Here is a 21,184-nt window from a genome sequence, read left to right as displayed (position 1 = left end):
AAAACATCAGAATACTTATTCCACTGCTGGCTGCTAAATCCCTTGAACAACCTTCTGTCCACTGGTCAGGCTTCCGTCTCAATGCGTCATCCTGGCCCATGTTTCTGCTGAAGACCCTCAACGGGGCTGAGATGGCCCCCTCACGCATCTTTCATAAGGTAACTGTACAAGGCTCACGAGCTCTGCATGCCCTCAACGTTCACACATTCATGAAGATTCATTATCACTCCAGATTGAAGAGAGGAAGTACATTGTGTTCAATAGCTGCTTGTTTTGTTCAGATTCATTGGGTGTGGATTTTATGTTCAGTCGCAACACAGCAGTTAATCGAACTGCTTATAAAATTGATTATGAAAATGATCATAAATAATTCATTATTTAGTCAAATAATCGATTAATGATCGACCTCTATTTTGGGCATTCCATTCTAAGCGAATAACGCAAAGTTAGGAGTTAAACACTAAGGAAATAATCGGTAATTCCAGCCGTACTGTTCACACATTACACTCATACATTGACCCCAACTTCTTTATCTTGACCCATGTACTGTATGTGTATGCCGAACATGTGATGAACAAATACCTGCTCCCATGCGTATACATAGATGAGACAGGCAAACTGCACCCATGTCTATGTTCATGCAAGGCACAAGATGGTGTGTTCAAATTTGATTTAGTTTAGTTAAAGTCAGTGTCATATTTAGTTTTGACACATATTATTATTATTATGCCCACAACCTTTTATGTTGAATGTTGCAATTTGTAAATACGTGTGTTAGCATATTATGTGAGTCATTACTCATTCATTCATTAACCCATTCTGACCGGGCACCCATTTTGGTGTCGGCGTCATGTCGTGCTTTAGCTATTGAAAAATAGCAGATCTACAAGCTCATATCGCGCCACCGAGTGGCGCGATACGAGCTTGTAGGTCTGCTATTTTTTTTTAAATCGAAGAACGACTGACATTTTTTTAGAATCTGATCTCAGGTCAGAATGGGTTCGTCAGACCAGCGTGTGTCCAGTGGAAACCTTCGTATGAATCTGATCTCAGGTCAGAATGGGTTAACTAGGTGATGAAATCCACTAACCAGTCCGTTATTGCCATCCCTACCTCTGCCACCCCACCCTCCAACCTCTGCCATCCTTCAATCCTCTGCCATCCCCTCACCCTCTGCCATCCTCAACCCTCGGCCATCCCCTCACCCTCTGCCATCCTCAACCCTCGGCCATCCCCTCACCCTCTGCCATCCCCTCACCCTCTGCCATCCTCAACCCTCTGCCATCCCCTCACCCTCTGCCATCCTCAACCCTCTGCCATCCCCTCACCCTCTGCCATCCTCAATCCTCTGCCATGCTGCCCTCCTCCCCCCCCCTCATCACACTGCTCCCCAGCAGGAACCTCCCGTGCCGGAGCAGAACTCCTTCCAGGTGGGCATGAAGTTGGAAGCGGTGGACCGCAAGAACCCCCACTTCATCTGCCCGGCCACGGTGGGCGCCCTGCGAGGCGTGGAGGTGCAGGTCACCTTCGACGGCTGGCGGGGCGCCTTCGACTACTACTGCCGCTACGACTCCAGAGACATATTCCCCGTGGGCTGGTGTGCCCTCACTGGAGACAACCTGCAGCCGCCGGGCACCAAAGGTCTGGAGACAACAACCATGTTGTTATTTTTTTATATTATACACAATTCCATTATCTGTAAAGTGTCTGTAAAGGCTGTCATTTTGTAAAAAAGTCATTATTTTTGTTAGCCTTAGGAACAGATAATTGATTATTAAAACTTTGAATATTGAAATTTGTTATATTGGATTGGATGCAGCCAGACCTGTCAGAATCTTGATCTAATCATGCAGCATCATGCACCTGGCTGTAACCCAACATGCCTTGCACTGCGTCGACGCGTGTGTCACGTGATCGGCCGTAGCCAATCGGAAGAAGGAAGCACAGCAGTCCACTTCGTGTTTATGCTCTGTTTAAAAATACTTTTTTCTCAGAATGTTAGGCTGCATCCGCAGTGATTGAGCAGAACGCTGCTGCTATGGGATCATTTCTGGTGTAATGATGTGTTGAGGTTACAATATTAACGCTTCTGAGGGGCCTGGAGGCGTGTGGAGTGCCGTCGCTTGTTGAGATAGCCAGTCGGGAACGGCATTTGGCCTACGTCATGGTCTATGACATGGCGACCTGAACTGGTGCACATTTTTGCGCGTTTATTGTGGAATTCTGGGAAATGTAATAATCGATAGTACTCCTATGCGAGAGTGTGCATCATTCAATGGTACATGGTAACTGCTGCATATATATATATATAGCACAACTTTATCCAAATTGTTTTACAGTGCACATTACATTCAGCCACACAATCAGTTGTTTTGTCACCTTTGCTCTGACGTCAGAGTGCTGTGTTGAAAAGAAACATTCCCCACAGTTAGCCACCATGCCATACTGAATCCAAATCACTTACAGGAGTATGTTTCAATTCACAGTATGTTTTTGAGTTTCTTTGAGGATCTTATGCAAGTATCTGAGGAGCAACACTATGTGTGATCCATTGTCAGCTCCGCTTGCGATAATTATCTCGAGTTTGTAACAAACAAAGGAGCCTCACTCTGTGGTGGCAGAACAGCCAAACAAACATTGTAACCTAGAGCAACTGATTAAGTATGAGAGAGAGAACCTCTTCGTGAAAGTGCGTGCGTGCGTGTGTGTGTGTGTGTGTGTGTGTGTGCGTGTGCGTGTGCGTGTGCGTGTGCGTGTGTGTGTGTGTGTGTGTGTGTGTGTGTGTGGGGGGGGGGGGGGGGGGGGGGACAGGATGTGAAGGAGTAGAGGAAACAGCAAAAGGAGGGGAAAGGGAGGACGTGTCCTCCGCTGCCCGTTCTTATGAGGTGCCTGGCTTGCATTCACCCAGTTGGCAAGTGGGGAGGGGGGGTGGGGGGGGTGGCAGGCGGTTGAAGTGAGCCTGCATGGGTATGGGTACCCCTCTATAGGGCCCCATGTTGGCACCCTGGCAAAAACAAAAAGAAAAGACAAACACTTGTTAGTATATAGACACCCCCCCCCGGAGACAGGCGAGGAATGAAAGGCGGAAGAGAAAGAGAGAGAGAGAGAGAGACATATGCCGCGACAAGGCAGATTGTTTACATTGTCTTGGAGCGTGGAGGGAGGGAGGGAGGAAGGAAATAAGGAAAGAGAGAGGAGGAGGAGGAGGAGCGAGGCCAGAGGCAGAGTGGGAGAGCAGTAAGTGGAGGTGCTGTGCGGGTTGAAGCAGAGTACAGCTGTGTGTGCACAGAAAGCCAACCGTTGCCTCGTCGTCACGCGGAGAAGAGAGGTGAGTAGAGAGAGAGAGGCAGGAGGAGCGTAGCGTCTCGTTGAATGCTGTTCAAAACCTCGTCTTTTTGTAGAAGCTGTCTAACTTTGTAACGTGAATCCTCGGGTGAACCCAATGAACTCGGTAGAGCAAAAAAACAAAAACAAAGAGTTCTGTTTTTGTGTGCCTGTGTTTTACATACTTTTCCCCCATAGATTCAGCATGTGTGCTGCAGCTGTAACCTTTCAACCTTCTCTAGGCATTTTAAACCGTTTATCCTGCGTGCCGACTGCCGAGGCGCAAAGGTTGTCCTTTTCAACCTGCACCATTGACTTTGGTAATCTCCGCTCGGCCAAAAACAGCAGTATAACTTGCAGTCTAGGCTGTGTCTATTCATCGATTCGTGGTGCATCCTTGTGTCGTTTCAATAAATGCACTGTATTTTAAATGTTGCACGGCCCCGCAGGCCAAGGCATGTGTTAATGGATGCAGACCGCTTTCTCCTCGTAAATCTGTCCAGGGGTTGATCCAGGACAAATACCTCTGCAGCTTAGTCTATATACACAACTCTGTGTGTGTGAGGGAGTGTGCATGAGCGTGCATGAGAGAAACGGAGAGATGGGGGTATGTTATGTTCCATAGGTTTGCACTGCAGGTGCAAAGTGACTAGCTGCCTTGCCTTATATATAGTAATGTCTTCTATATAGTACTACTGTAGGTTCATGGTATATACTGTATATGTTGCATTATGTTACAATGCTGGCTATTAATGCTGAGATAGTTTTACATCAATATAGCTTGACAAACACGTGTGACTGCATACTTTATAGCCCACTGTTCAATTATGAACAATTACTGTGGTTAAAGTGTTTCTTCTCTCTCACGCAGTCGGTATTATCTGTGATTTTGATGTGGCTGACAATGTGAAACGCCGTCCCACCGGCTCAATGTTATCTGTTCTAGATGAATTTAAGCTTAAGCATCATGGGTGGGAGATACATGTCGTGCGCCGTCTCTCGGCTGTCAGCTGCTCGCCACTTTATTATGATTTTTCATGAAGCACAATTTTCTATCCACATTCCGCCCACACTTCTATCTCTCGTTACTCAGCCCTTTTATGGCTGTTTATGGTTCTCAATTTACGCTCCTTGATGTCAAAAGCAGCCGACAGGCAGAAGCTGAGAGACTAGGGCCTGTTATTGAACAGCCAGGTAATCCTCTGCTGAAACCATTGATCTGTTTTTGAACCATCAGGCCAGATGTTATTATTGACTGACAACTAGCTTTCATCATTCTACAGCAAACCCATCATTCCACGTAGAACCTATAGACTTGCATGTAAATCCCCTAATCTTTAGCCGGTTTCCCTGAACAAACACAAGCATGGGTCAAGATAGTATTTGTAAATACATATTGCAGTTGGTTGACACAGCTGGTTTACAGCTCCTTGGACTACCGGATTCATGGAGTCTGTCTCAAAGGACGATATAATGAATGCTATAGTGTATTAAAAAATAGCAAAAATGATTTGCGATGACTGTTTCCTGAGAGCACTTTCTCTTAGTGTTCACCCTTACTTACACCCGTATTTAATGAACCGATTCATATTGGACAATTAAGAGCGCTTGCAAAGCATGTTCAAATGAACCATACTCTGAGCCATCTTCTGAATTTAGACTTTTTGAAAAGCCTAAGATTTGTGATCATCTATCATGGTGTGATGTGCAAAGCAATGCCAACTTCTTACTATTGCACTCATCCGTTAGGCCAGTATTAGAACAACTGCAAAAGCCTGAATCTACAACTTAACACAAGAAAAGCGGAGACATCACATACTGCTATTAATGTACATAACCCTAACCCTAAGTAGTGACTGTACTTAAGGGTATTTGTACTTGAGTATTTCCAATACTTTTACTTCTACTCCACTACATCTTGGATCCAAATATTGTACTTTTACTCCACTACAATTATTAATTAAGTGAACTTTAGTTACTACTAGTTACTTTGTAGATTTTGATTATTATTACAAAACATACATTAACCACTTCAGCCCTATACTGAATGAATGAATGAAACTTTATTGACAGCCGTAGCCAGTAGATGACAAACAACAATTAAAAACATAAAAAATCTATAGGAGGCACTCATACCAATGTTTCCACATCAAAGAGCGGTATCTAACAGTGCTAAACCTAGGATTAGTCAACACCTTAATCACGTTATTATGTGACCCATCAAGTCTGCTTTTAAAGCTGAACATGAGGTTTCTCAAGAGAGCCTGGAAGGTGGTTAGACCAGAGTCGCAGAAGAGCTGACTAGCATTTTGTCCTTTTGAAAATAGTCGATCTACAAGCTCGCGATGTGTTTCAATGTGACGCATTGTGAGCTTGTAGATCTGCTATTTTCAAAAGACGTGTTATACATTTGGAAACTTGTGAAATGGGACATTCTGCATAATGAGTACTTTCTACTTCTGGTACTTTAAGAACATTTTGATCCCAATATTTTTGTACTTTTACTGGTTGTTAGTTGATGACAGACTCTTAATAAACTAACTGGCAGGAGGAAGTCTCTGTACTGCTGTCTGTCTCTGCCAAAACATAAGATGCCACATGTAAACCGCAAAATCATCATTATTTTAAACACATTAATTTAGAAAGACATGAAAGACAAATGACTAATATGCGTTTGTTTCATTTAAAACCTTTTATTTATTCTCAAAAAGGCAGTTCACAGGCATTTTAAAACAAGCAAAAGAACAAACGTATCAATCGCAGGAAAAGAAAAAAGAATGTATTCAATTAAAACAGTTTTCAGCTTGAGAGCAGTCCTGAACTCTGCCAGAGAGCCAACCAAGAACTTTAATCTGTAGTTGGAGGACATTCCAAAAGGCATCAAAGGAGAATGCCGTTTTACCAAGTCCAACGCAAGCCTGGGGGACTTTTAAGAACTGTGGAATCATGAGAACAAATCGTGTAGGTTCCAGAATAACATTTTAACAAGGTTTAAGGAGGTAGTTTACCAGTAAGAGAATGATGCATAATATTAGTATACCTAGAGATGTAATGTGATGTGATGTGTGTATGTGCGCGCGTGTGTGTAAGCATTTTGTTCCCATTTCTGTCTCTGTCTAGCACTCTCTGTCTTTCAATAATTATTCCCTGATGTATTGTATAACTTATTATGCAGTGAAAGTGTGTAACACATGAGACCGTAATGCTGTGCCTGTGTTTGTTTGTTTCGTGTGTAACACAAGCTGCCTCTTTGTTCCTTCTAGCTGAAAGCAAACTGGGTCATTACAGCCTTTTTGCACAAAGGCTGTCTGGATGCACGTTTGACATGTCATTCATCCTCATCCTACGATATGCAAAGCGTTACGCCTCATATAATAATACTCTGCTCTTTACAACACCTATGAATGGTTGAATTAACCAATAGTTGTTGCTGCTGCTGCTGTTGCGTGTGTGTGGTTTAAGTGCGTGGTTATGCAAGCCAAACCAGTCACTGTTGTGCTTGTGCAAACTCTGTGGGCGTGGGTGTGTGCAAATCTAATTAAAATGTTTGCGCAATTGTGTCCAGAAATAATTGTTTAGTGTCAGCCAGCCTTCGACATTGCTAAAAATGTCAGTTCAGGTTGCAGGTTTTGACTGAATTAAAATGATCCATTTATATTATTTTGCAGGAGTTTTCATATTCAACATGACTGTTTTCAATTAAAGCTATATATGTGCCAGACTGCCAATGCTGTTGCTAATGCCTATGTTCTATTACTATTTCACATGTTTTTTGTCATTGGTTGTGTTCCTATTTCTCACCATGTCCCCTCCATGGTCCTTGTGCTTCTATAGTGTTACCTAAGAGCCTCGGGGCCCTGCCAGACGGGACTGTGGAGAGCCCGACTATGCACCCCACTCCCACGGTGGGGAGACCCCCGGGCCAGAGGGCCCGGGGACGCAAGCCAGGCCGAAGGAAAACCAAGTTGACGGGGCCCTGGGCTCAGAAGGGCTCTGCGGTAGGAACGCAGAGCAGCACACAGCCGGGCAAGAGCCTGGAGCCCATCAAGATCCCCAAGAAGCGAGGCCCGAAGCCTGGCAGCAAGGTAAGAAGTGAGCTTTAGTTACGGACGGTCCTTCTGTGACATAATGCATTGGCACAAAATACCCCCCAAAGTGCCCATTGTTACACTGCTTCTATTCGATACTGTATACATGAATGTCTGTCCCATTTGCATTGCATTGACAACATATGTTCGGCGTGATGATGAGTGAATTTACAGTATCCTCTTGCATTCGGATGATTAGTTGTGACGGAATACCAGGGAAATGTTTTCCAGCTGTTCAGATTGACGACATTCCATGTAAGCGTCTTGTTGCCAGGAAACATTTTTATAGACCTACGTATGTTGCCCTTTTCTGGCTGCATAATATTCCATCTTCATTAACCCATTCTGAACGGGCACCCATTTTGGTGTTGGCATCATGTTATGCTTTAGCTATTGAAAAATAGCAGATCTACAAGCTCATATCGCGCCACCGAGTGGCGCGATACGAGCTTGTAGGTCTGCTATTTTTTGAAAAATCGAAGAGCGACTGACATTTTTTTAGAATCTGATCTCAGGTCAGAATGGGTTCATCAGACCAGTGTGTGTCCAGCGGAAACCTCGTTATGAATCTGATCTCAGGTCAGAATGGGTTAAAAAGTAAAACTCCAGAGTCCAAGCCTAAATCTGTGTTATGCTTGACATTAGGCCTGGGTAATCGAATGAATCACAACGTTGATCTTTGACATGTGATGGTAATCATCTTTGGATGTGGGGGAAGTCATTCATACAATTTGCAATTCATCTTTGCAACATCCTTTTTTTCGACATGCCAGCATTTGTATTTATCCCATTCTGACCTGAGATCAGATTCATACGAGGTTTTCCACTGGACACACACTGGTCTGATGAACCCATTCTGACCTGAGATCAGATTCTAGAAATGTCAGTTGCTCTTCGATTTTTCAAAAATAGCAGACCTACAAGCTCGTATCGCGCCACTCGGAATGTGCCCGTTCAGAATGGGTTATATTCAGCTATTAGTGTAGATTTTCGTCTTACACAAACATTGACAATGAATAGAGAATTTACATCATATGTGTCCGAGCAAATCAGCTGTTTTCGTCCGACACATTCACATTCATTGGCAATGAATGGAGAATTTATGTCATATCTGTCTGAGAAAATCGACATGTTACGCCATGATTATGTACGATTATAAGAGCGCCCCTCACTTCACACGGGTGTGATTTCTAAGGTGCGCTAGTTATAGATATATTGCCGAGCCCAAATCGAATGGAGAAAAGCAAGGTACTGAACCGGCTTTCTGCTTTTGGCTGGTTTTGCTACCAGTTGATGTGATATCTTCATTAATAGATATCAGTCTTGTGACATCACAATCAACAGTTTGTGATGTGGGGTTTAGTTTCTATTTTAACCCACCAGCAATATAATATGAGCATTGCCCCACCACAATAACCTTTTCCCTGCTGTCTGCATATAGATGGGCTGGGCCAAGAGAGCTGGCTGGCTGGAGGGCGCCATGGCCGGCCCGGGGGGGAGGCCAGTGACCGGCCCGGGGCGACCCGTGACCGGCCCGGGGAGGCCAGTGACCGCCCCGGGGCGACCCAGAGGCAGAGTGCCTGCCAACTGGGCCCAGAGGGTTGCTCTACAGCAGGTCCAGAGCCAGACAGAACCCATCAAAATCCCAAAGAAAAGAGGTCCCAAACCGGGCAGCAAAGTAGGGAAAACAACACGTTAATGTACACACACACACACACCTACAATTTAGGTAATCAGTGTATGTTTACAGCAAATGTGCATCGAATCGATTACGTGTGTGTGTGTGGGGTGTGTGTGTGTGTGTCTGTCCAGAGAAAACCACGGGTGGTCCCTAACCCAGTGCCCACGTCCCCCACTAGCAGCACCCCAGAGCCTGACACCAGCACTGTGCCTCTGGACAACGCTACCATCCCCAACTCTGCACTACAGGCCCCCACAGGTACTGTACATGTACACTACAACACCACAGGGACTGTACACTACAACACCACAGTACACTACACACCACAGGTACTGTACACTACAACACCACAGTACACTACACACCACAGGGACTGTACACAAGTAAGACGCGCAAACGCGGGAAGCGAACGCAGCTCGTGTGTGTGTGTGTGTGTGTGTGTGTGTGTGTGTGTGTGTGTGTGTGTGTGTGTGTGTGTGTGTGTGTGTGTGTGTGTGTGTGTGTGTGTGTGTGTGTGTGTGTGTGTGTGTGTGTGTGTGTGTGTGTGTGTGTGTGTGTGCGCTACAGCTGCGCCCTGTGTGTGTGTGTGTGTGTGTGTGTGTGTGTGTGTGCTACAGCTGCGCCCTCTGGTGGCGGGCGGGTGGTGTAACAGCGGGACAGACACACAGACACACACACAGACACACAGACATTCAGCCCTTGCTGTCATAGTAAGTGGCTCACTGCGTTCGCAACTACAACACCACAGTACACTACACACTACAGGTACTGTACACTACAACACCACAGTACACTACACACTACAGGTACTGTACACTACAACGCCACAGTACACTACACACTACAGGTACTGTACACTACAACGCCACAGTACACTACACACCACAGGGACTGTACACTACAACACCACAGTACACTACACACCACAGGTACTGTACACTACAACACCACAGTACACTACACACCACAGGTACTGTACACTACAACACCACAGTACACTACACACCACAGGTACTGTACACTACAACGCCACAGTACACTACACACTACAGGTACTGTACACTACAACACCACAGTACACTACACACCACAGTACACTACACACCACAGGTACTGTACACTACAACACCACAGTACACTACACACCACAGGTACTGTACACTACAACACCACAGTACACTACACACCACAGGGACTGTACACTACAACACCACAGTACACTACACACCACAGGGACTGTACACTACAGCACCACAGTACACTACACACCACAGGTACTGTACACTACAACACCACAGTACACTACACACCACAGGTACTGTACACTACAACACCACAGGGACTGTACACTACAACACCACAGTACACTACACACCACAGGTACTGTACACTACAACACCACAGTACACTACAACACCACAGTACACTACAACACCACAGTACACTACAACACCACAGTACACTACAACACCACAGGTACTGTACACTACAACACCACAGTACACTACAACACCACAGTACACTACACACCACAGGTACTGTACACTACAACACCACAGTACACTACAACACCACAGGTACTGTACACTACAACACCACAGTACACTACAACACCACAGGTACTGTACACTACAACACCACAGTACACTACAACACCACAGTACACTACACACCACAGGTACTGTACACTACAACACCACAGTACACTACAACACCACAGGTACTGTACACTACAACACCACAGGGACTGTACACTACAACACCACAGTACACTACAACACCACAGTACACTACAACACCACAGTACACTACAACACCACAGTACACTACAACACCACAGTACACTACAACACCACAGGTACTGTACACTACAACACCACAGTACACTACAACACCACAGTACACTACAACACCACAGTACACTACAACACCACAGGGACTGTACACTACAACACCACAGTACACTACAACACCACAGTACACTACAACACCACAGTACACTACAACACCACAGTACACTACAACACCACAGGTACTGTACACTACAACACCACAGTACACTACAACACCACAGTACACTACAACACCACAGGTACTGTACACTACAACACCACAGTACACTACAACACCACAGTACACTACACACCACAGGTACTGTACACTACAACACCACAGTACACTACAACACCACAGTACACTACACACCACAGGTACTGTACACTACAACACCACAGTACACTACAACACCACAGGTACTGTACACTACAACACCACAGTACACTACAACACCACAGGTACTGTACACTACAACACCACAGTACACTACAACACCACAGTACACTACACACCACAGGTACTGTACACTACAACACCACAGTACACTACACACCACAGGTACTGTACACTACAACACCACAGGGACTGTACACTACAACACCACAGTACACTACACACCACAGGTACTGTACACTACAACACCACAGGGACTGTACACTACAACACCACAGTACACTACACACCACAGGTACTGTACACTACAACACCACAGTACACTACACACCACAGTACACTACACACCACAGGTACTGTACACTACAACACCACAGTACACTACACACCACAGTACACTACACACCACAGGTACTGTACACTACAACACCACAGTACACTACACACCACAGGTACTGTACACTACGTTTAGCATAGACCAAAAAGGTGTTGGCTGAAGCCTTAGCTTATCGTGCCTACCCTTTTAACATTTGATTAACTATCATAAGTAGGAAAATGCAACAAAGCAACAGGACCATATGTACAATACACATCGTTATAGACTTCTCTGGAAAACGTAAGAATATTGCTTATAGTGAATAGGGCTGCCACTGGTGATTTATATTAATAATCGAGCAATCTATGTAATCAATCTAGACTTAGACTTAGGTCCAGTTGTCTAAAGCATAATTTATCCCAATCCCATTCAGGACGGGAACCCCCTTTGGTGTTCTTGTTGCTATGTACTAGGGCATTAAGCGCTCTCTCCCCCCCAGTATGGGTGTACCTGAACTAGGGCATTCACTTCTACTTAATTTTTACTATTTGACTAGTTGCCTAGTTTACTAGTTGACTAGTTGTTTATGTAAAAAAAGATATATTTTATGTATTGTTTTTAAATACATGTTTGTACTGTGAGCACTGAGCGGACACCAACACACAAGGCAGGATCAGATTGGGCCACCACGGCCGTTTATTATGATAAGTGCGCTTCAGGCGCGCGGCATTAAATGCAAACTCAGAGTGTCTCTTTAAACTACAGAAATCCGCCTCTTCTCTGCCGTCTGTCGCACAGGCAGGATTGGGCAGTCAGTTAGGGGCCTTTTCCCTAACTGGGCTTAGTGCGTCCTAATATAAATCACACTCAGTCAGTTAGGGGCCTTTTCCCTAACTGGGCTTAGTGCGCCCTAATATAAATCACACTCAGTCAGTTAGGGGCCTTTTCCCTAAATGGGCTTAGTGCGCCCTAATATAAATCACACTCAGTCAGTTAGGGGCCTTTTCCCTAAATGGGCTTAGTGCGCCCTAATATAAATCACACTCAGTCAGAATGTCCCCGGGTTTGACAGGTACTTCGTTCTAGGGATGCACCGATCCGATACTCGTATCGGAGATCGGCGCCGATCCAGGCTAAAATTCTAGATCGGGTATCGGATCGGTGGCCGATCCATTATCCGATCCGATCCGATCCGATAATTATGTGTAATTACAGTATGAAAACAACTCTACCTCCTCTGTGACACAGCAGTGTCAGAATGGGTTAATCAGACCAGTGTGTTGTCCAGTGGAAACCTCGTATGAATCTGATCTCAGGTCAGAATGGGTTAAAACATGTGTACATCGGTGAAAAAAATATTCGACTAGTTGCTTAAAGCCCAGGGCTTAAGGTTCTCAGTCCTGGGGACTGATTTCAGTCCTGAGGATCTCATAGGGGTCATTTAATGAGATCAGTGCAGATTTGCAAAAAAACATTTTCAGTCTTGGGATTGTTTTTGGGCTTTAAGCCCTGTTATAGCCCTAACCTGAACATACAGTTGTTTTGCTCTCTCCTCCCCCCTCTCAGTATGTGTGTACCTGAACAAGTATGGCAAGGTGGGGCCCCACCTGGACCAGCGGCGGCTCCAGCAGCTCCCGGACCACTTTGGCCCCGGCCGGGCGTCCTCGGTGCTGCAGCAGTGCGTTCAGGCGTGCGTGGACTGTGCGCCCAACCAGGCCATGGTCTTCGCCTGCCTCAAGGCAGGCCACGGCGGGGAGGTCATCTCAGGTCAGTGTTTTACATATCAGTGGTTCTCTCAGCCTTTTTCAGATCGCCCCCCCAACATGATCATGTTCTGGGTGGGGACAAGCACTTGGAATTGTAAGAGTTGAGGCATTACATTTTGATTCCGCAGGTAAAAATTGTGAAAATAGCCGATCTACGAGCTTGTAGATCGGCTATTTTCACAATTTTTGTCTCACAAATCGGCCAATGTTTGACCAGTTTTTATAGTATAGTTTGTTGATTACTTTTGATGCAGTACTTGTCTTTTTTTCCTTTTCTTTTTTTTTAAGGTATTCGTATCGCGCCACCGAGTGGCGCGATACGAGCTTGTAGGTCTGCTATTTTTGAAAAATCGAAGAGCGACTGACATTTTTAGAATCTGATCTCAGGTCAGAATGGGTTCATCAGACCAGTGTGTGTCCGGCGGAAACCTCGTATGAATCTGATCTCAGGTCAGAATGGGTTAAATGTCCTTCAATTGTCATATAAATGTGAGTGTAAACATGTATTTGTTTGTGTCCCTCCCTCCCCTCCAGCCTTCTTTGAGCAACAGCAGCACACGTTGACCCTGCCCACGGTCAGCAGCGTCACGTACGTCCTCCGCTTCCTGGAGAAGCTCTGTCACAACCTCCACTGTGACCCTCTGTTTGGCAGCCAGCCTGTGGCCAGAGGGGGCCTGCACTATGAAAGCCACACATACAAAACAGGTGTGTTTTGTATGTGTCTTCGCGTCTTGCTACTAAAATCCTACTCAATCTTATGTCATTCTTCTACTCCGCCTGTGCTAATTGGACTGTTTTTTCCTCCTGTACGTGCCGCTCACAGAGAGGAGAGGCTTTGGAGACGGTCTGACAACAGGACCGGGCCGAGGTACCAAACGATTCCTGCAGGACTCCTACACGAGTCCCCTGCCCCACAAACTACCCAAAACCCACCACCACTCCACTGAAGGTACGACACTGCTGTGTGTACTGTGGATGATAGGGCTGGGGCCGTGTGGCTTCAAATCACTATCACCATTATTTCAAGCTTTTGCCTCAATTATTACGATGATGTATCATTATTGTCTCCACCAGCCGAAGGCATGGTGGGAGAGTATGTTTTGCACTCCGTCCGTCCGTCCGTCCGTCCGTGTGTCCGTCCGTGTGTGTGTCCGTGAGCAGCTAATCTCGGCCACCGTTAACCCGGTCGATGCCAAATTTTGCACACACACTCCCTGGATGCCAAAGGTTAACCTCTGCCCCAAACTTTCCAGAACGGCCTGTTATAGCGCCACCAGGAGGCCGCTTTGTGCAAAACAAGTTTTTGCACAGTACACCTACAGATTTTGTCCAAACATCGTGCAAATTGGTACACAGTCTCTCTAGAGCCATTCAACGAAACCGGTCTTTCAGATTTCTCAGACTCCATCCTGATTGGTTAAGATTGGCTTCCAAAGTTCACAGGAGTGCTCAGTTTCAAACAAAATGCTGCAAATCATGAACACATCGCGTGATTTCCGTGAAATTGTGCACGCACATTCCCACTAGGCCGAGGACGAAATGCCACTTGAACAATTTCAACTCAGCCTCAAGGTGGCGCTATAACTGGCCGAAAAGTGTTTTTACCTCTAACTGCACGGATCTGTGGATAATTTACTTTTGTTGCCCTTTTATCCAACCACCAGATGAAGGCAAGCTGCAATGTCCTACATTCCTATCCTGGTGGAGACCTGTGCCCAGAAGGGCACTTTTTCTAGTTGTTTTATATTTTTGAATGTTTTCAGAAACCTTAGGTTTGGTTTTATGCGTTTTGTTTAGAATCTGCCTCAGGTCTAAATTGGTTAACTTATCCTATTCTGTGCCACGCTTACAGGAGCCACTTGATTCCGCAGCACACCTAATTATTGACTGTTCAGAAGTGTCTGATAAAGTCTAGTAGGGTCTTTGGAGATAGCATAACTATATTAGGAGCTGTTGCCATTGGTGGAAAATGTCATTAACCGTATCTGTGCGGGTTAATCATTTATTCATAGGTCAATTTCCTTAGATTGTAATGAAGTTAATTGGATTTTAAGAGCTTAGCTCCAAAATGGGATATCCAACATTTGAATAGTCACTCAAATACAAATGATGGCGCACAGTTGAATGGACTCAAATTAATTAGTGAGACTGTCAAGTACTAGGTTTTCGAGAATGATAAATATGGTTTCTGTAGTTTTAAGATATTCTATCGTGTAAAGATTCAGAAGTTTTTATTTGTGAAATTAGTACATAATATTATGGGAAATCGATTTGGCTACTGTACTTGTACTGTAACTTTTGGTTCGTACATTTGAGCAAGACATATGATCAATACTGTATTCACACCCTTGTGCCAGAATGGAGCCATGCTGTAATAACTAGAAGTTGTTTATGTAGGTAATGTAATTTATATCTCTGATCATCTCTATTCCTTTCAGCAGCTCAGTTACCATCACTGTCACTATAAATCAGTCAAATGTTCATAGATACAACATAGCAGACAACACCCTAGTTTTAACACATGGATGTGCTATTCAATCTAGAGTTACATATGCCTGAATAGCTACCATCCTTTCAAAGTAAAGGTTTTGTGTGGACGCACCAAAATTAATTTGAGGCAGTTTGCCAAGGCAGGAAGTGTACAAGCTGAGAGAAACAAAGACTGCCGAAGCAGACAACCCGCAACACTCCGATTTAAAAGGGTAAATTCTTATAGGTGCCCGGCTCAAAGATACAAGCAAAAACCACTGTTAGAAACTAACATTAGCTATGACAGCAGTTTAACTTTGTTTCCTTTGACCATACTGATGATAATCTTGAAAAATACTTGCAGATAGTTATCATTGCAAGAAATAAGAAGGCATGCACGATGCAACATATTGATACAACTAAACAACAGCCTGATACTGGCTTCAAAATAGGCCACATTGTATGTTTATTTCAGATTGGACATTAATGTCCGACTTTGAAAGAAGTACCATACATAAGTCTTGATATCTTCCTGCCTTCATGTCCCCAAACGCAATACCATAAGGATACCCCTGTTCCCTCCACTGGAGGGCACCAGACTCAGTTCTGTGTGTCCTTTTTAGTTTGTCATTGAACTGTGTGTTTGTTCTTCCATAGCATCGACATCATGGACACTGCTAAAATCTAAAAATATCTAAAACCACATATTACACACACATTGTACAGTCGGCGTACACATTGTACACCGACACGGCGAGCCCTGAATTCCGAATGAACCGACATCAGTCACAAAATGGCAGGGACTTCAGCACCGGTGGGGGACGACATTCTGACTGCCTCTCTCTCTCTGATCTCTCAGTCTTCTGATTCTATCTTCCACATTTCCTCCAAGGTGAGTCGTATGTGGAGAACGGCGTGGGAGGGTCAGAGCACTTAAAGAAGAGCCCCCTCTCTCCCCGCTCCGCGGGCCAGCCCCTTGGCCTGCGCTCCCCCTCTAAGCTGCTGCATCTCAACTCCACAGGTAAAGAGCTGAGTGGGTTATTGGCCCAGTGCTCGCCATGTCCATCATTGCAGTGGTTCCCATGTCAAGGACCCCCAAAAAAACGAATTAGCCCACGGATCCCCATTACTCTGGCAGTGAATTTTCACCGATTTTCATTTCAAAGACCCCAGGTTTGACTTGAATTAGGCTACGGACACCCATTTAATGGCATTTCTATCTCTGGGACCCCAATGTATATTGTAAAATCAAATGTCATTTCCTGTCAATCTGTCCCTCCATAAAATATATAAAATAAAACATAGGGGTCGCATAGCGGTCCCCGGACCCCACCTTGGGACACTGACGTAGATAAGATACACCTTTGTTGATCCCCAGAGGGGAAATCCAGGTGTCATAGCAGGAACAGCAGTGATTTAACCCATTCTGACCTGAGATCAGATTCATACGAGGTTTCCGCCGGACACACACTGGTCTGATGAACCCATTCTGACCTGAGATCAGATTCTAAAAATGTCAGTCGCTCTTCGATTTTTCAAAAATAGCAGACCTACAAGCTCGTATCGCGCCACTCTGTGGCGCGATATGAGCTTGTAGATCTGCTATTTTTCAATAGCTAAAGCATAACATGATGCTGACACCAAAATGGGTGCCCGGTCAGAATGATATAATGAAACACATACTGTAAGAGGCACACAGGTCAAAGTAATCAGATCAAAGAAAGTAGTGACCTGCTGGCCCTAGATACCTGCAATGGATCTCTGTGCAGTGAATCAATGTAAGGGTGAATATTTTAAGTAATACACACCTATCGCCAGAGCAAATTATATAAATGAATATACTATGTACAGTTTATCAACAATGAGATAGTACAAAAGGAAAACCTACACCCATAAATGGATACTAAAGTGTTTCGTTCTTTCTTTCTTAGTTTCTTTCTTAGTCTCTTTCTTTCTTTCTTTCTTGCAATGTGATAGAAACACTTTGCAGCATAATAATAAAATACTAAATGAGCATTCTGAGTGTTTGACATTTAGCCACAGTAACATTCCCCCATTTGGCCAGGCTCAGGCAGTTTCCGGGAGAGCCCCAGACCCAGCAGTCAAGATCCAAACCTGTGGACAGTGGAGGACGTCATGCAGTACATCAGAGACATTGACCCAGTATTGGCCCCACATGCCGACCTCTTCAGGAAACACGTGCGTATCAGGCAGTCCCTCATACAGACATTCATAGTTAACCACTTATACACCCCCTATGTAGTGTACTGTACATACTGTACATGAATCCCCCAGGGCTCTAGTCTATACTTGGTCCACTGCTTTTTTCCCCTCTACTTCAAATGTCTTCGCCTTCCAATGTTTGGCCCCAGAATAAGGCTGCTAGGACTCATGTACTAGTTAAGGTTTTGTTGCCAAACTAAATCTGTCGTTTTGGATAATCTTTTAATTTATTTGATTAGAAACTTCTGCAGATAAAATGACTTACGGTAGATATATCTGCAGCAATAGACTGCCTTTCATTATTTTCAGGTTTACTTTGCACAATCCATTGCGTGGTACCAGCTCAACTTGACTATCGCTTTACTTCCATTGCAGATTTTAAGCTAATGCTAATAGCACCAGTGCTATCGGGGAAACAATATTTATTTCAGCTGTACAGTCCCAACAAAACAGTTTATGATTAACATTTTAGGAGAAAAATAGCCCATGCAGTTGCTCAATAGTGATTCATTTCACAAGTTTAAATGTGTGTTAACAGTATTCAGGAGCTTCCATGCAGTCCATTGTGACATAAATACACAATTGTGATGATCTTTCCAATTAGTCTGCAGTGTTTTCACATCATGTTTGCTCAGCTCGCTTGGAGGATACTGTTACCAAAAAAGTCCCAGGTATTTTGGCCTAATGGAAAACCACAAAAAGCAAATCAGGTTCAGCTGGTACCATGCTGTGGGAAAAGTGCCATAATATTGTCAGAGATTGATGCTCTGAACGATCATTTAAACTTCTCCCTGCCTTCTGTTACAGGAGATTGACGGCAAAGCCCTGCTGTTGCTGCGGAGCGACATGATGATGAAATACATGGGACTGAAACTCGGCCCTGCCCTCAAACTTACCTTCCACATCGATAAACTCAAACGACCTTAATGCAGTCAGCTGGCTGCTCCTGAAGGACTTGTCCCCCCCGCCCACCACCACCACCACGTTCCTCCGACCTACCCCACTCAATGCCATTTCCAAATCCAGTAACATAACGCACTGCATATTGGACATATATGCTGACCATCACATGTAGCAGATGCCATCAGACGGCCATGTCTGGTCCTATGGGGTTAACATACCCAGCCTCTTGGCAGCCCCTGTCCTGGCCTCATCCAATGAGGAATGTTTTACTTTTTCTTTTTTTTTCGCGGCACAATCCTTGGCCTAAGGCATCATGGGATGTTTTGCAGAATCTTCCTCTCTTTCATCTTAATTCAACTTTCTTTTCCCTCTGTTTAGAGACTCAGAAGAGAGGAGTTGGACATATAAACTAATAAGAGGCTATTTTCTGGGCCCGGCTTTGAGTATGTTACTTTTACTCTGTACGTTTCATGTTTTTGTACCCTCTGAAAATACAGACTTGCATTTTTGGGGGGGGGGGAGGAGATATTTTTCAGCATTTTGCGTTGCTATGGAATACTGTAAGAAGGAAAAAGAGAAACACTAAGTTGATCCCAGATGCTGGGACGTTTCTGACTGACGTCTCTTTTTTTTATTTTTTTGCAATGATGACACTATAAAGTACAGAGTAAAAAAAATAATTCATGTTTTATGAAAGAAAAAAAAACACATTTATTCAGAAAATACTGCCATGATAAAAGCTGTTTCTTTTATCTTGTTCTGGATGTTGTTTACAATGCCTTGTCCCGTCTTGGTTGTTATTTGTACTTTTTTAATTTTTTATACTATATTATTAGAGTCAATACAATGAGAGCGGTATCATACTCAACAATGTTCAATAAATATATGATAACTAAACATGGCATTATTTACTAATTAGATATTTTACTCCCTGCTTGGTTTGTGGAACCAGGAGGAAAAATGTATGCACTTTTCTCTCTCCAATATGTTCCAGCTGCATGGTGTCAACATGGTGAATGCATCATGATGGTGACTGCTGAACAGAAGCTTTAATGACATCCAGCATCACTCCTGTAGGCCCTAGGGTCTTAGAACCTGTTTCAAAGCAGGCCAGCCACTGAAAACGAATGGTTTTAAATTAAAGTTATTGACTTTAACTCTTTAAAAAAAGAAAAGAAACAGGCCATGGTAATGGTGGTTTCAGTTCAGTATTGTATCGGGTACATGGAATTAGCGTTGCCTTGTTAAGTAGTGTCAGCCTTAACACAGTTAAGTACATGTTCATACACAACTCACATCAGTGTAATTGCAGAATATTCCTTCGGACAATGATATATTTTATCACAACCTCGGCCTACATTTAACGTTTAACTTAAATGTACAGCAGTTCATCAGCAGAGGGCAGTGCAGCCTCGTTAAACTTGTCCTTGAGCCTGTCTCCTTGCTCAGCCTCCTGCTTGGGATGCACTCACATGCCCTGCCATGAGTGTATCACCACCACCCCCCCTCACCCCCCCCCCCCCCCCCCTCTCCATCTGTTGACCTCAGCAACATAATCTCATCATATTTTTCATATCATCTGAGGTGGACTGTTCTTTTTCTGCATCTTAATCAAGTAGTAATTCTATGTTGTGTGGACACACACGGGTGAGATTCTTCAAACCGCTCAACCTATTTCCATTAGATGTTGCCGTTAATGAGTCAGTGGCCTACGCGAGTGGGCTATTAGGCTCGTGGGCGACAATTTGCAGCAGCCGTTTCGAAAATGGCTTGAATGAGAAAGGACTGTAGCCTGTGTGATACAGTAAAATGTAACCACATCCTCCAAGTGAAAACAGGAAAACGCATGAGTGGGGTGAAATCACTGACCTGCTGATATTGCAACAGATATGACTGTGTGCATGCATGCGCATCTCTGAATATATAGTATATATATGTGTGTTTGCATGAAGACACTTAGAGATAAGACGAAATGATGATCTTTCAATCGTATGACGTCACATTCTCTTGCATAAGCCACACCCACTGTGCTTGGATTGCTTAATTTTTTTACCTTATTGAGCAATCTACAGCAAATTGGCCACATATCTGGAGTCTGGACCAAGCTTGTTTTTTCTGATTTTTGCTATTCAATGGTTTTTAACTTGAATGACGTGAACCCCATTCTACGGTCAGGTTCAGTTCA

The 21,184-nt window shown here is 44.3% G+C and overlaps 1 protein-coding gene across 4 annotated transcripts in view; it reads left to right on the top strand.

The window, feature by feature from the left end:
• LOC310855956 (polycomb protein SCMH1) overlaps nucleotides 1–19,896 on the top strand; it is a 29,731-nt gene extending 9,835 nt beyond the window's left edge. For 2 of the 4 annotated variants that reach the window (XM_083761168.1, XM_083761169.1), the window contains exons 7-17: nucleotides 70–158; nucleotides 1,395–1,641; nucleotides 7,159–7,409; nucleotides 8,854–9,090; nucleotides 9,225–9,351; nucleotides 13,205–13,405; nucleotides 13,939–14,109; nucleotides 14,228–14,353; nucleotides 16,766–16,894; nucleotides 17,939–18,072; nucleotides 18,904–19,896. In XM_083761168.1, coding sequence (XP_083617294.1) covers nucleotides 70–158; nucleotides 1,395–1,641; nucleotides 7,159–7,409; nucleotides 8,854–9,090; nucleotides 9,225–9,351; nucleotides 13,205–13,405; nucleotides 13,939–14,109; nucleotides 14,228–14,353; nucleotides 16,766–16,894; nucleotides 17,939–18,072; nucleotides 18,904–19,023 — 1,832 coding nt within the window. In that variant the 3' untranslated portion in view covers nucleotides 19,024–19,896. The remainder of the gene's footprint in view (nucleotides 1–69; nucleotides 159–1,394; nucleotides 1,642–7,158; nucleotides 7,410–8,853; nucleotides 9,091–9,224; nucleotides 9,352–13,204; nucleotides 13,406–13,938; nucleotides 14,110–14,227; nucleotides 14,354–16,765; nucleotides 16,895–17,938; nucleotides 18,073–18,903) is intronic. The other 2 variants (XM_083761171.1, XM_083761170.1) reach the window with 2 other exon arrangements.
• The last annotated feature ends 1,288 nt before the right edge of the window (nucleotides 19,897–21,184 follow it).

The sequence above is a fragment of the Protomyctophum parallelum genome (assembly GCF_964188405.1).
Source record: "Protomyctophum parallelum genome assembly, chromosome: 3".
Lineage (NCBI taxonomy): Eukaryota > Metazoa > Chordata > Actinopteri > Myctophiformes > Myctophidae > Protomyctophum > Protomyctophum parallelum.
The sequence above is the reverse complement of the archived record's forward strand: the minus strand, read 5'-3'. Positions and strand labels throughout refer to the sequence as shown.